Raw genomic sequence first — 13,002 nt, 5'->3', positions numbered from 1 at the left:
GGTACCTCGCGTTAAGAACTTAATTCGTTCTGGAGGTCCGTTCTTAACCTGAAACTGTTCTTAACCTGAAGCACCATTTTAGCTAATGGGGCCTCCCGCTGCCACTGCGCGGTTTCTGTTCTCATCCTGGAGCAGTTCTTAACCCGAGGTACTATTTCTGAGTTAGCAGAGTCTGTAACCTGAAGCATCTGTAACCTGAAGCGTCTGTAACCCGAGGTACCACTGTATATAAGTACATACATAACTCAGAAATTACGCCCCAAGCAGCTTCTATTTTAGTTGCCTGGTTTCAGCTATTTGTGTGTGTGTGAGAGAGAGACCTGTCCCATTTAACAACACCCAAGAGAAGAAGAGGAGGAGGAGGAGGAGGAGGAGGAGGAGGAGTTTGGATTTGATATCCTGCTTTATCACTACCAGAAGGAGTCTCAAAGCAGCTAACATTCTCCTTTCCCTTCCTCCCCCACAACAAACACTCTGTGAGGTGAGTGAGGCTTAGAGACTTCAGAGAAGTGTGACTGGCCCAAGGTCACCCAGCAGCTGCATGTGGAGGAGCGGAGACACGAACCTGGTTCCCCAGATTACGAGTCCACTGCTCTTAAACACTACACCACTCTGGGTCTCAAGAGAAGTGAGGCCTTAATCAGGGATGTCAGGAAACCAAGAGTGGAAAAATCAGAGAGGCAGGGAGCCCCGTTTAGTGCATCAGCTGTTCCTGAACTGAGCAAAAAATGTCAGGAAGAGAAACAGCTGCTGCAGCTGCTACAAGCTTTAATTACAGCGACTGAAGTCTTGCTGAGAATCTTTGAGTTTCAAAGGTTTTACAGAGACCCCGAAAAGGAAGCACATGTTTTTCCTGCCTTTGAGAACCTGGAAAAGACCCTGATGTTGGGAAAGATTGAGGGCACAAGGAGAAGGGGATGACAGAGGACGAGATGGTTGGACAGTGTTCTTGAAGCTACCAGCATGAGTGTGACCAAACTGCAGACAGGAGTGCCTGGCATGCTCTGGTCTCCTTGTGCCCTCAATCTTGCCCAGCATCAGGGTCTTTTCCATGGAGTCTTCTCTTCTCATGAGGTGGCCAAAGTAGTGGAGCCTCAGCTTCACAACCTATCCTTCCAGTGAGCACTCAGGGCTGATTTCCTTCAGAATGGAGAGGTTTGATCTTCTTGCAGTCCATGGGACTCTCAAGAGTCTCCTCCAGCACCATAATTCAAAAGCATCCATTCTTCGGTGATCAGCCTTCTTTATGGTCCAGCTCTCACTTCCATACATCACTACTGGGAAAACCATGGCTTTAACTATATGGACTTTTGTTGGCAAGGTGATGTCTCTGCTTTTTAAGATGCTGTCTAGGTTTGTCATCACTTTTCTCCCAAGCAGCAGGCATCTTTTAATTTCATGACTGCTGTCACCATCTGCAGTGATCATGGAGCCCAAGAAAGTAAAATCTCTCACTGCCTCCATTTCTTCCCCTTCTATTTGCCAGGAGGTGATGGGCCCAGTGGCCATGATCTTCGTTTTTTTGATGTTGAGCTTCAGACCATATTTTGCGCTCTCCTCTTTCACCCTCATTAAAAGGTTCTTTAATTCCTCCTCACTTTCTGCCATCAAGGTTGTGGCATCTGCATATCTGAGGTTGTTGATATTTCTTCCGGCGATCTTAATTCCGGCTTGGGATTCATCCAGCCCAGCCTTTCGCATGATGAATTCTGCATATAAGTTAAATAAGCAGGGAGACAATATACAGCCTTGCCATACTCCTTTCCCAATTTTGAACCAATCAGTTGTTCCATATCCAGTTCTAACTGTAGCTTCTTGTCCCACATAGAGATTTCTCAGGAGACAGATGAGGTGATCAGGCACTCCCATTTCTGAGTTGGTATCTAAGGTTCTACTGGAAGGGGTTAAAGTGGCAGAGCTGGGAAGCCTAGAGAGGCTTGGAGGAAAGCACGCCACACACAAATACACACACAGAGATTTCATAAATACGTATGTGAAGGAGGCTTCTGGCAGAGTGTAAATACCGGTGCCCTTTCCTGTTCTGTCATTGGGCTGCTCCCCCTGGAAACTGGTTCTGGCCAAGAGGACTAGCTGCTTGCAGGAGGGGCAGCCGAACTGAAGGGCAGGAGCAGATCTCAAAGGAGCGGTGAGTTAAATGCATGGCGAGGGGGTGTTGTTGTTCAGCTCTTCCAAGCAAAAGGTGGGCCCTGCGGGGGGGGGGGGGCGATGGCCCTGCCCTACTGCATGCAACCCCTCTTGCTCCCAGTTTGTTTAGGAACGGGGCGGAGACCGATTCAGGCTGAGCGCAAACTGCATCTGAAACCCAGCCCCCCTAATTCTCAAAGAATTATGGGCACTGTAGTCTCTTAAAGGTTGCGGGGAAGTTGGAACTCTGCAGGGGGTAAATTCAATTTATTTATTTGGTTTTCCAAATTAAAACTTTACAGAGATATATCAAAACATAAATAATAAAAACAAGATTCCTAGGAATCTCCATCCTCCCCTTTGTGGGTCCTAGTGTTAATCATTTCCTCCCACATCTTTTATGATACTCCAGAATCTCAACCTGTGGGTCCCCCCCCCCTGATGTTGTTGGACTACAACTCCCATCATCCCTGAGCTCTGGCCTTGCTAGCTAGGGGTGATGGGAGTTGAAGTTCAACAACATCTGAGGATGTTTTGGTCTTCCTGATTTCTGACTCTTCCGGTCATTTTCGCCATTTTCGCATAGTCCATTAACTTCTCAGGCAGGGACTGTGGTGATCACACAGGGTCCCCGGACGTTTCACCATCTATTGATTCCTGTGCCACCACCTGATTTCTCACTGCCACCACCCAGGCCCAGGCCCTACCTGGTACAATACTGAGTCCAGTCAGGGTTAAATTGGAACATAAACTTCTGTTTCTTTCTTGTTTATTTCTTGCAGTTTAACAAGCCTGTGGTTTCATAAACGGTATCGGTCAATTACATTCATGGGGTCCCTATCCAGACCCATAACTTCCGCTACCTGCGCTCACTCACTAAACCACCTCTCAGATATTTACTTGTCTTCCTAGCTCCTAACTGTTCCTGACTCAGCTTATTTCGCTACACTAACTCAACCTCCCCACAGACTCTATCCCAATTCACTCCCACTCTAACCAACCACCCAACGAACTCCTCTTTTCGCCCCTCCCAGAGCTGGTTTTATAGTCCCTCTGACTCCACCCCCCTGGGTCCTGATTGGGTAACCTGTTTAACTATTTCACCTCCAGCACTCTCATAGGTTAACATTTCAGGGACTTTATCTTCTTTCCATCTCTGGGGGCAGCACCAAAGTGATCTCATTGGGGTGCAAGCCTGGGCAGTGTGTCTGGAGGTCCTGGGCTGCCCAGAAGACAAGACCCTCCTCTTGGTCTCACTGAGGGGGTCCAAAGGAAAGCAGAGCAAGGCGTTTGGCACCAATGCTAGCCCCGCTCAGAGTAGGGCTACTGAACTCAGTAGACACGAGTAGCTTCAGTTCACCAATCTCAATGGTTCTACTCTGAACATGGAACGTAAGAGCCTTCTGGATCATGCCTATGGCCCATCTAGTCCAGCATTCTGTTCTTACAAATGTTTGTTGGGAACCCGCAAACAGGACCTCTCACAAGAGGCCTCTCCCCTCTTAAGGTTTCCAACAACTGGCGTTCAGGAGCATCTCTGCCTCCAAAGCAGAAGTCAAATAAGTTGGAGTTCTTGTTATTAAATATACAGTGGTGCCTCACAAGACGAAAAGAATCCGTTCCATGAGTCTCTTCGTCTAGCGGTTTTTTCGTCTTGCGAAGCAAACCCATTAGCGGATTAGCGCTATTAGCGGTTTAGCGGCTTTCAGCGGCTATTAAAGGTTTAAGGGATTAGCAGATTAGCTGCTAAAAGGCTATTAGCAGCTTAGTGCCTTAGAAAAAGGGGGTGGGGAGCGGAAAAAAATTGCAGCAACTTGCAAGACATTTTCGTCTTGCGAAGCAAGCCCATAGGAAATTCGTTTTGCGAAGCACCTCCAAAACGGAAAACCCTTTCGTCTAGCGGGTTTTCCGTCTTGCGAGGCATTCGTCTTGCGGGGCACCACTGTACTGACGAAGCCTGCTCGTCTTTGTGGGATGAGGCAGTGTTTCACCAAGTTAGCTTGAAAAGAATCTCACACACCAAGCTGGATTTTTAAGGGCTCTCTCTCACACAGCTCAAAAGCTGCTGCCCACCTTTATTGAAGTCTCTGCAGGAGTCTTCTGCCAAAGTCCTGCAACAATCTCTCAGCTAGCAGATAAAGAATGTACAGTACATCACGCCCCCTAAGATCGTGTTACACACGGACCAATCGCTACATTGGCATGAACTGTTCACGCGTTGTCCATGCCCCAAGCAGCATCTTGCTTTGTCCAGTAAGAAACTTCTTTCCATGCCAATATATATAAGCAACCATTTTCCTACATGCCCTCTTTTCTTTATATATTTAAGCGCAAATGAAAACAACTTTAATCAGCATCATACACGGAATTTGCTAAGCGTTCATATTGTGCCACATAAATCCTTCTAGTCAGCCCAGAGGCTGGACGTGGTTTATTCCACCAGGCACTGCATTGAGCAAGCAAGGAAGGTAAGCATTGAATGCAACAACAGAGAATTATAAATCCAACAATTAATGCAATTATAATCAACAAAATTTTTCTTAACCATTCACCATTAGGTAACCAAGAGAAAAGCCATTCCCATGGGTCAAAACCCTCAGGTGGATTCAAAGGATTATGAGCTATCATTTGTTCCAACAATTAATTGATGCAGAAATATTGATTTGATTAATCAGATATATACATACAAAAATGAAAATGAATTAAGCACAAACTCCAAAAACATATGGATAATAACCTAAAAATTTACTGCTATTATAATTTTAAAAAAAGCAATGAGACGCTGTTTCTACAAGCGACAAAAAAAAAACAGGAGATAAACTTGTACGACCATCCTTGATATTATTACTAATCTTGTATGAAGCATTTACTAGAATACCATGCAATAATATGCCAAACCTCTGCATACATACCCAACAATCAGAAAAATTAAGCATAAAAGCAAAATGATTTATGTCCTTAATATAGATATTATTACTCCAAATCTGATGATATATCTCAGGTTTTCTTGCTTTTTGTAAGGGAGCATCACGGCGGCGTCTTACAAAGTTCTGCAGGTATTTAGAGTTGTTGGGCCCATGCCAAACTGATTGTTCATGGGGGCAATAAGGATGAGAATGGTAGATCACTCCAATAGCTGCTTCAGAGCAACCTGCGTGATATTTCGTGGCTCGATTATTGGCATGTAAAAACCACAATCCAGAAGAGGCAACACAACCATTTTTGCAAACACAAGAGCCCATTTGCTGTAAATAGGCTACATTCACGGTTCCTTGTACTGAATCAAAATTCCAACCCCAGTTGTAGGTAGCAACACAAATGGGGTAGTCGTAATTGGGGAATAAAACCCAGGCAATTCCCCAGGCAAGATGCAGCAAAACTGTACTGGTATTTGGTAATCAAAGTGGCTTCCCAGGAGGTAGGAGGGCCAATGCGATAAGGACAAAGATGGCCCTTCATGCCAGGAAACACTGGAACAGCTGTAAAAGGCACGTTGGAAGGAACGTGGTGATGTCTCCAGCTGCAATGTGGATTGAGGTCAGATGGCAGATCTCCATCGGCAGACAGCGTGAAGAATGGTTTCAAGATGCTGGTGTCCCAGGAAATCAGGGAAGTTGGACCTTTCCACTCCGGGTCTGGAAGCAACCTGTAAGACACTAGAGGGTGCTGCAACACTTCTACCCTCCTGAAGTGAAGCTCAGCAGGTGTAAAATTCCTGTTGTGAGGATATAACAGATGATTTAAGGTGAATAACACTTGATGCACAATATTAGGTATTTCAGAGACAGTAGCCAAACGTCCTCCCAATTGCTTATTGAGGAGGGTCTTAAAAGTCAAATGTGCACGCTCAATGATTGCTTGTCCTGTAAAGCAACTTAATATCCCACAGAGAGCAAAAGTCAGAAAAAGGCCTGAGAAATATATGCAGAGCTGTTGTCAGTCTTCAATGCATGGGGTTTTCCCATAACAGCAAAACATTTTTAAAAAATGCATTTTCCTCTAAGACAAAAAAAAAACACACACGAGCCAAGCCATAAAAAAAATCGCTGTAAAAAATCCAGAGCCGAGAACAAAGGGGCTTTCGTTTTCTTCAGATTCAAGGCGACCTTGTCTGTCTACATTGATTTGCAACATAAGTCCGGGAACAGAGCCAAAAGGTGAAAAGCAACATCTCTATGTGAGAGTCTGTGCAGGGGGAGAGGAAAAAAGATTGTAAAATGTTTTCGGTGCGGCCTGTCTTTTGTGAACTGAATCACACAGGTGCCTCTGCCCCCCCCCCATGGCAGAAGAAAAACCACTGCAAGCTTTTCTCAAGTTTTGTCCTTAGCAAAAGTTTGAAATCCAATAGAGGTTACAGATTGGCAGGCCTTGAGCATATCTGCAATGACTATATTAGGAGTTGTCATCAAAGGGCGTAGCACTTGTTTATAGTCCTCATTTGCATTGTCAAATGCAAGCTGACGTACAATCACTTCTTGGGCTGCCACATCCTGAACTTGCCTTTTAAGAGTGCCCCAATGACCCCCTCTCTTGTTTTTGTCATCTGGGACTGAAGCCAAAGCATCCTGAGTTGCGGCAACGGTGGTAGCTTCCCAATACTGAGGATCCAGGGGCAATTGCTGAGCAATGGTAAGGAAATTTCTCCCTCCCGGCAGTCCATCGAGAACCTCAGCCTGTGTAAGCATGGCTGGGGCTGGAGGAGATGGCACAATGCCAGCAGCAGCGGCAACAGAGGAAGATAACTCTTTTATAAATTGCAAGTCAAATTGTTCATGCATTTGAGGCCCTCCATCGGGGGAAACTGGAGCAAGCACAGGGAAAAGATTAGGTGTAGCAGAATCAAAGGCAATTAGCGATGCGGCCGCTCGAAGAGGAGCTGCTTGGAGAGGGGTGGACGAGGGGGCGGTCGTGGCACCGAGAGGCCAGGAATGCAGAGGGAGGGAGGGTGGGGGAGCTGTAGATACGGGAGGATCTGGAGCTTTCGAAGAGACAGAAGCCGGCAGGTCCAGAATTTGTGCCGTTGGCAGGCAGGGACACAAAAACACAGAAGGTACAGGAGGCTTTACCGCAAGGAGGATATTTGCAGGATTTAGAAAGGAGATAGCCTTGTGAACTTGGCACCAAGCATGTAAAATTCTTGCATCAGTCTGAGGGTGATTTTGAAAAAAATGTCCTATTTTCTCCCAATCCTTCAAATTCCATGTCCCATCTTGGGGGTACCATGGAAAATGGGTGTCAAGAGCTTCAATTAAGGCTTTGAGATCAGCATCATTCACAACAAGATTGTTGCTGGCAAGAAGAAACTTAAGTTCATCAAAAAATTTCTTTTGTGGTGGTGAAAGGGACTGCCCCATGATAGCAGAACGTAAGGGAGCTCTCACCTGGGATCCGAAGAACGGATGAAGGACGCGTCTGGAGCCCTTGCACGGGGCGAGGTGAGCGCTGGTAAGCAACGTGAAGTCCGAAGTCAGTCACACGGGGCACCAAATGACGAAGCCTGCTCGTCTTTGTGGGATGAGGCAGTGTTTCACCAAGTTAGCTTGAAAAGAATCTCACACACCAAGCTGGATTTTTAAGGGCTCTCTCTCACACAGCTCAAAAGCTGCTGCCCACCTTTATTGAAGTCTCTGCAGGAGTCTTCTGCCAAAGTCCTGCAACAATCTCTCAGCTAGCAGATAAAGAATGTACAGTACATCACGCCCCCTAAGATCGTGTTACACACGGACCAATCGCTACATTGGCATGAACTGTTCACGCGTTGTCCATGCCCCAAGCAGCATCTTGCTTTGTCCAGTAAGAAACTTCTTTCCATGCCAATATATATAAGCAACCATTTTCCTACACTGTACCAAGAAAAAAGCACACCAAGAACCCTGGCCAATATAAGTTTCAAAAGTGGGAGTGGTCCCTACTCGCAAATCAATAGTCAATTGTAACAAAAACTAATCCATTCAAAAGTATGTATTCTGACAACGATTACAAACTCAAATAGAGATTACAAACTCAGACAGAGATTACAAACTCAAACTCATAAGGAGATGTATAACACAATAATTCGTTACAGTATTAAAGATATGAGTTTATGAGTAGAGATAAGTTCATGTTAGTCCATAGTCAGATTCAACGTGGAGGTCTTGCTTTCAATCACTGAGCAGAAGTCAGAAGTCAATTATGGATCAGAAACCAGGACAGGGCCCTGTTTCGATGTATTCACCTTCATCAGCGGGAAGTATCAAACATTACATGAAAATACATTTAAATTCTAAATTGTAAAACAGTATTATGCCACATTTGGTTCCTTACCTAATTTTTAAGGGGTCCTGTAAGTTTGAAGAATTCGTATAAATATATCCTGTTCCGAAGCAGAAGGTGGTTTGCTTGCCTTTGTTAGAAGTTGTTAAATGGAGGCTGAATGGCTGCCTATCTGGGAGGTCGTTGCAGCGGTTTTCCTACACTAGCCGGGTCATGGCAGTTGTCTCTGTCTGTGGATGTTTTAACCTGGAATATTTCATCTGTCCTGCCTCTGATATATTCCCCCCGCCCCCCAGTATTTTACCCCTGTAATCTACTCCCAAGAGTTTTGGCTGAAGACCAGCCAATAAAATACTATAGGTCTCTGTGAACATTCTGTGACATCATTGCAACCTAGCCAATGAGGAGGGGTGGACAGGGGAGGGAACAGCAAGGATGACCTTCAGGTGACTGTTTCAGGAGCTGCACTCGTCCTCGGAGAAGCTGCCCTGCATTTCAACCTAAGTTCCTTTTGGATCTCCACAAGAGCAGAGAACCCCACGCAAGGAAGTCATGCAAGAGGACCATGAGGAGACCACAGTTCTGGATCCCCAACAGCATGTCTTTCACGCTGAAAGAGGTATGCAATAAAACAAAACATGAATAAGTGCTGTGCTGCAGCAGGTCAAAGGCAGGGGTGGGGAGTGAGTTCTAACCAGAGGAAAAGGGATCCCTCCATAGAATCAGGGGACATAGTCCAGTCTTGTAATGGAAAGTCTGCATGGAGCTCTGAAGCCCCAGAAGGTCCCAGATTACAACCCCTGGCATCTCCAGGTAGGACTAGGAAAGAGTTCCCTGTCTGAAACTCTGTAGAGCTGATGCCACAGTCACTACATACAATAATGAGGTTGAGGGACCACAACGGCCTGATTCAATTTAGGGCCATTTCTTATGTCCGTAAGAGCAGGAAGCAGATTTCGGCCAAAGTTTAGGAGCTGTTAAAACTGTGAGAAGTGGCTTTTAATGTGTGACATTTTAATGTCTTTTTAATCTTTGTCAGAAGCTGCCCAGAGTGGCTGGGGAACAAATAATAAATTATTTTTAAAAAAATATAATAATATTTATTAGTTTTCCAAAAAACACAAAGTTACAAAAACAAAGAGTCAAATGCAACAAGATAAAAAAAGGAAAAACAAAGGAGAAAGAAACAAAAACCAAAATATACACAATGCAAAAACCCACACCCTCCCTCCACCCTTCCCACCAGCACACACAAAAAAAGAAGGAAAATCAAAAAGACAAAAAACATTCAAAAAAGTAAGCATCTAACAAAAAATTGTCTAAACTCCAATTCCCTAGTTAAAAAGAAAAGGGGGGGGGGAGAAAGTAAAAAACCTTAAATCTTATACTTTTAAATCATATACCTTTAGTGGCTTTAGTGGGAAACAACATAAAGATATAAGACAAATAATAAATTATTATTATTATTATTATTATTATTATTATTATTATTATTACGTTCGAAAACCGAGGTACCAGCGTATCACAAGGACAAATTGAACGCCATCACAGTTCTCTCCTTCTTCCAGCAGGCAGTGACTCTCTCTGCAAGCGGAAGGCACAGACATTTCCCACGGAGCGTCCCTCAGGACTGGAGGAGCCCACATATGTACGGGGCGAAGAGAGCCCTCCCCAGGGCGTTACGGAAGGAGCGGTTCTTCACCCTCAGCAGGGACTGGAGACACAGCAGAGAAGCTGCCCTTCGGAGGGAGAAAGAAACTCTGTTCCTTTCTGGGGCGGCTACGAAGGACTTGGTGGATCTACAGTACAACAGAGAATCCCCCCAGGAGAGATCCAGGAGGGCAGCGAAGGCCACAGCTGGGGGCCAGACTTTGTGATCAGCAGGAGGAGCTGTAAGAAACGGGACAAGCCGTACAAATGCTCCGAGTGCGGGAAGAGCTTCAGTGTGAGCTCCGACATTATCCGCCACCAGAGAATCCACACGGGGGAGAAGCCGTACAAATGCCTGACCTGCGGGAAAGGCTTCAACCAGAACTCCCACCTGACGGCACACCAGAGAACCCACAGCGGGGAGAAGCCGTACAAGTGCTGGGAGTGCGGGAAAAGCTTCAGCCTGAGCTCAGACTTCACCAGGCACCAGAGGATCCACACGGGGGCCAAGCCGTACAGGTGCTCCGAGTGCGGGAAGGGCTTCATCCAGAAGTCGCACTACATCACACACACGAGGAGCCACACGGGCGAGAACCCGTTCCAGTGCCCCGAGTGCGGGAAAGGCTTCACGTCCAGCACGCTGCTCATCAGACACCAGAGAATCCACACGGGCGAGAAGCCCTTCAAGTGCTCTCACTGCGAGAAGAGGTTCTGCGCCAGCTCCAACCTCGTGACCCACATGCGGACCCACACCGGGGAGAAGCCGTTCCCGTGCCGCGAGTGCGGGAAGAGCTTCAGCCAGAAATCCACGCTGATCGCTCACGAGAGGACGCACACGGGCGAGAAGCCCTACAAGTGTTGGTGCGGGAAAATGTTCGGCAAGAGCTCAGACCTCCTGGTGCACGAGAGGACCCACACGGGAGAGAAGCCTTACGCCTGCCCAAGCTGCGGGAAGCACTTCCGGATGAGCTCACACCTCGTAAGGCACCAGCGCGTCCACACCGGGGAGAAGCCGTACCAATGCTCTGAGTGCGGGAGGAGCTTCAGCGCCAGCTCGCATCTTATCAGACATCAGAAAATCCACCTGAAAGCCAAGTGACAAACAATGGAACGCAGGAGCGAGAGTCTTAATAGCACAAGGATGGAAGACTGAGGAAATCCCGACTAAAGAATTGTGGCAAGAGAAAATGATGGCCTATGCAGAACTGGCAAAATTGACACATAAACTATGGGACAAGGATAAAAGGTAAAGGGACCCCTGACCATTAGTTCCAGTCGCGGACGACTCTGGGGTTGCGGTGCTCATCTCGCTTTACTGGCCGAGGGAGCTGGTGTACAGCTTCTGGGTCATGTGGCCAGCATGACTAAGCCACTTCTGGCAAACCAGAGCAGCGCACGGAAACACTGTTTACCTTCCCACCGGAGCGGTACCTATTTATCTACTTGCACTTGTGTGCTTTCGAACTGCTAGGTGGGCAGGAGCAGGGACCGAGCAACAGGAGCTCACCCCGTCACGGGGATTCGAACTGCCGACCTTTTGATTGGCAAAGTGCTAGGCTCTGTGGTTTTAACCCACAGCACCACCCACGTCCCTTTAGAGAGGAATGGGAACCTTTTACAAAGTACCAAAAGACGCAACAAAGTGAATTGGACTCCTTGGCAGGCTTTGAATAAACACTCACAATTTTTTTATTGATAATCGTTAGTTAGATAAATTAAGGACTTATACAGTTCTGTAACATGCAGAGTATGGCATTTGTGGAGAAACCAGAGATTGGAACTGAGGGAAGTTGGGGGGAGGGCGGGGAGGGCGGGTTGTTTATGGGAGGGAGGGGGAGGGGGGAAATAAGGAAAAAAATTAAGGATGATATGTTTTAAGATAATATGTTTTGTTGAATTACCTTATATTTTTTTTAAAAAAAAACCAATAACAATGGAACGCAGGAGTGCGGCGGGGACAAAATCCCAACCCTGACACAAGACAAGGTGCAATTTCTCAGATGCTGGGCTCCTTGACGCCAACAGGACTTACTTCTAAGTTAATGTGTTTTTGATTGCTTTGCACTGAGCTGTCGTCCCTCGTTTTAGGTCTGGGCTGGTGTCAATAAGATGAGGCGGTTACATCAAGCCCGGGAAGAGTGTCAGTCAGGAATCTGTCCTGATTGTGTACAAGGGAGAGGCAAAATGATTTCGTGCTCCAGTCCCCAACCCATAAACACTATTCTGTGACTGGTTGGCCACTTCCAGAAATGGTAGCAGAGCCATTCTCAGACAGCTCTGCTCAGCACTTACTTTCTTTGAAGGCTTCCTAGAGCGTTTTTCTTTAAGGAGGTGGCACCTTGCTCAAGATGACATCATCACAGAGTAGCCACTCTAGGAAGCCTGCATGGAACACTCTGTGCTCTTCAGTGGGACAGTAGAGAGAGTCTGCAGCTTCTTACAGCTTTACTCCGCAGGTAGTGAAGAAGAATTAAAACCATGCTAAGCTAAGATAGTGGACGCGGGTGGGTAAACCACAGAGCCTAGGACTTGCCGATCAGAAGGTCGGCGGTTCGAATCCCCGCGATCGGTCCCATCTCCTGCCAACCTTGCAGTTCGAAAGCATGTCAAAGTGCAAGTAGATCAATAGGTACCACTCCGGCGGGAAGTTAAACGGCGTTTCTGTGTGCTGCTCTGGTTCGCCAGAAGCGGCTTAGTCATGCTGGCCACAAGACCCAGAAGCTGTACGCCGGCTCCCTCGGCCAATAAAGCGAGATGAGCGCCACAACCCCAGAGTCGGCCACGACTGGACCCAATGGTCAGGGGTCCCTTTACCTTTACCTTAAGCTTTTTATTTTTTTAAAGGCAAAATTACACCACCCGATTGGCACTCAAAATCAGCCCCCTTGCCTCAAGGAAGGGCCGGAGCTCAGTGACAGAGCATCTGCTTTGAGTGCAGAAGGCGGGAAAGACTCT

At 46.7% G+C, this 13,002-nt stretch overlaps 1 protein-coding gene and 1 long non-coding RNA gene across 3 annotated transcripts in view; both read left to right on the top strand.

Moving 5' to 3' along the window:
• LOC310671060 overlaps positions 1-13,002 on the top strand; it is a 184,643-nt gene that overhangs the window by 157,187 nt on the left and 14,454 nt on the right. The gene's annotated exons all lie outside the window — the stretch shown is intronic.
• On the top strand, positions 1,223-11,829 carry LOC310670667 (uncharacterized protein). Of its 2 annotated transcripts, none has more exons than XM_083426316.1 (3): positions 1,223-2,146; positions 8,857-9,016; positions 9,969-11,604. In XM_083426316.1, the coding sequence occupies exons 2-3, from the start codon at positions 8,950-8,952 to the stop codon at positions 11,144-11,146; spliced, it is 1,245 nt and encodes a 414-aa protein (XP_083282442.1). In that variant the 5' UTR covers positions 1,223-2,146; positions 8,857-8,949; the 3' UTR covers positions 11,147-11,604. The 2 variants fall into 2 exon arrangements, with proteins under 2 accessions (XP_083282442.1, XP_083282441.1); XM_083426315.1 differs by having other exon boundaries at positions 1,225-2,146; positions 9,966-11,829.

The sequence above is a fragment of the Podarcis tiliguerta genome (genome assembly GCF_965153285.1).
Source record: "Podarcis tiliguerta genome assembly, chromosome: 2".
NCBI lineage: Eukaryota > Metazoa > Chordata > Lepidosauria > Squamata > Lacertidae > Podarcis > Podarcis tiliguerta.
Note: the sequence above shows the minus strand (reverse complement) of the source record. Positions and strands in the feature narration are given on the sequence as shown.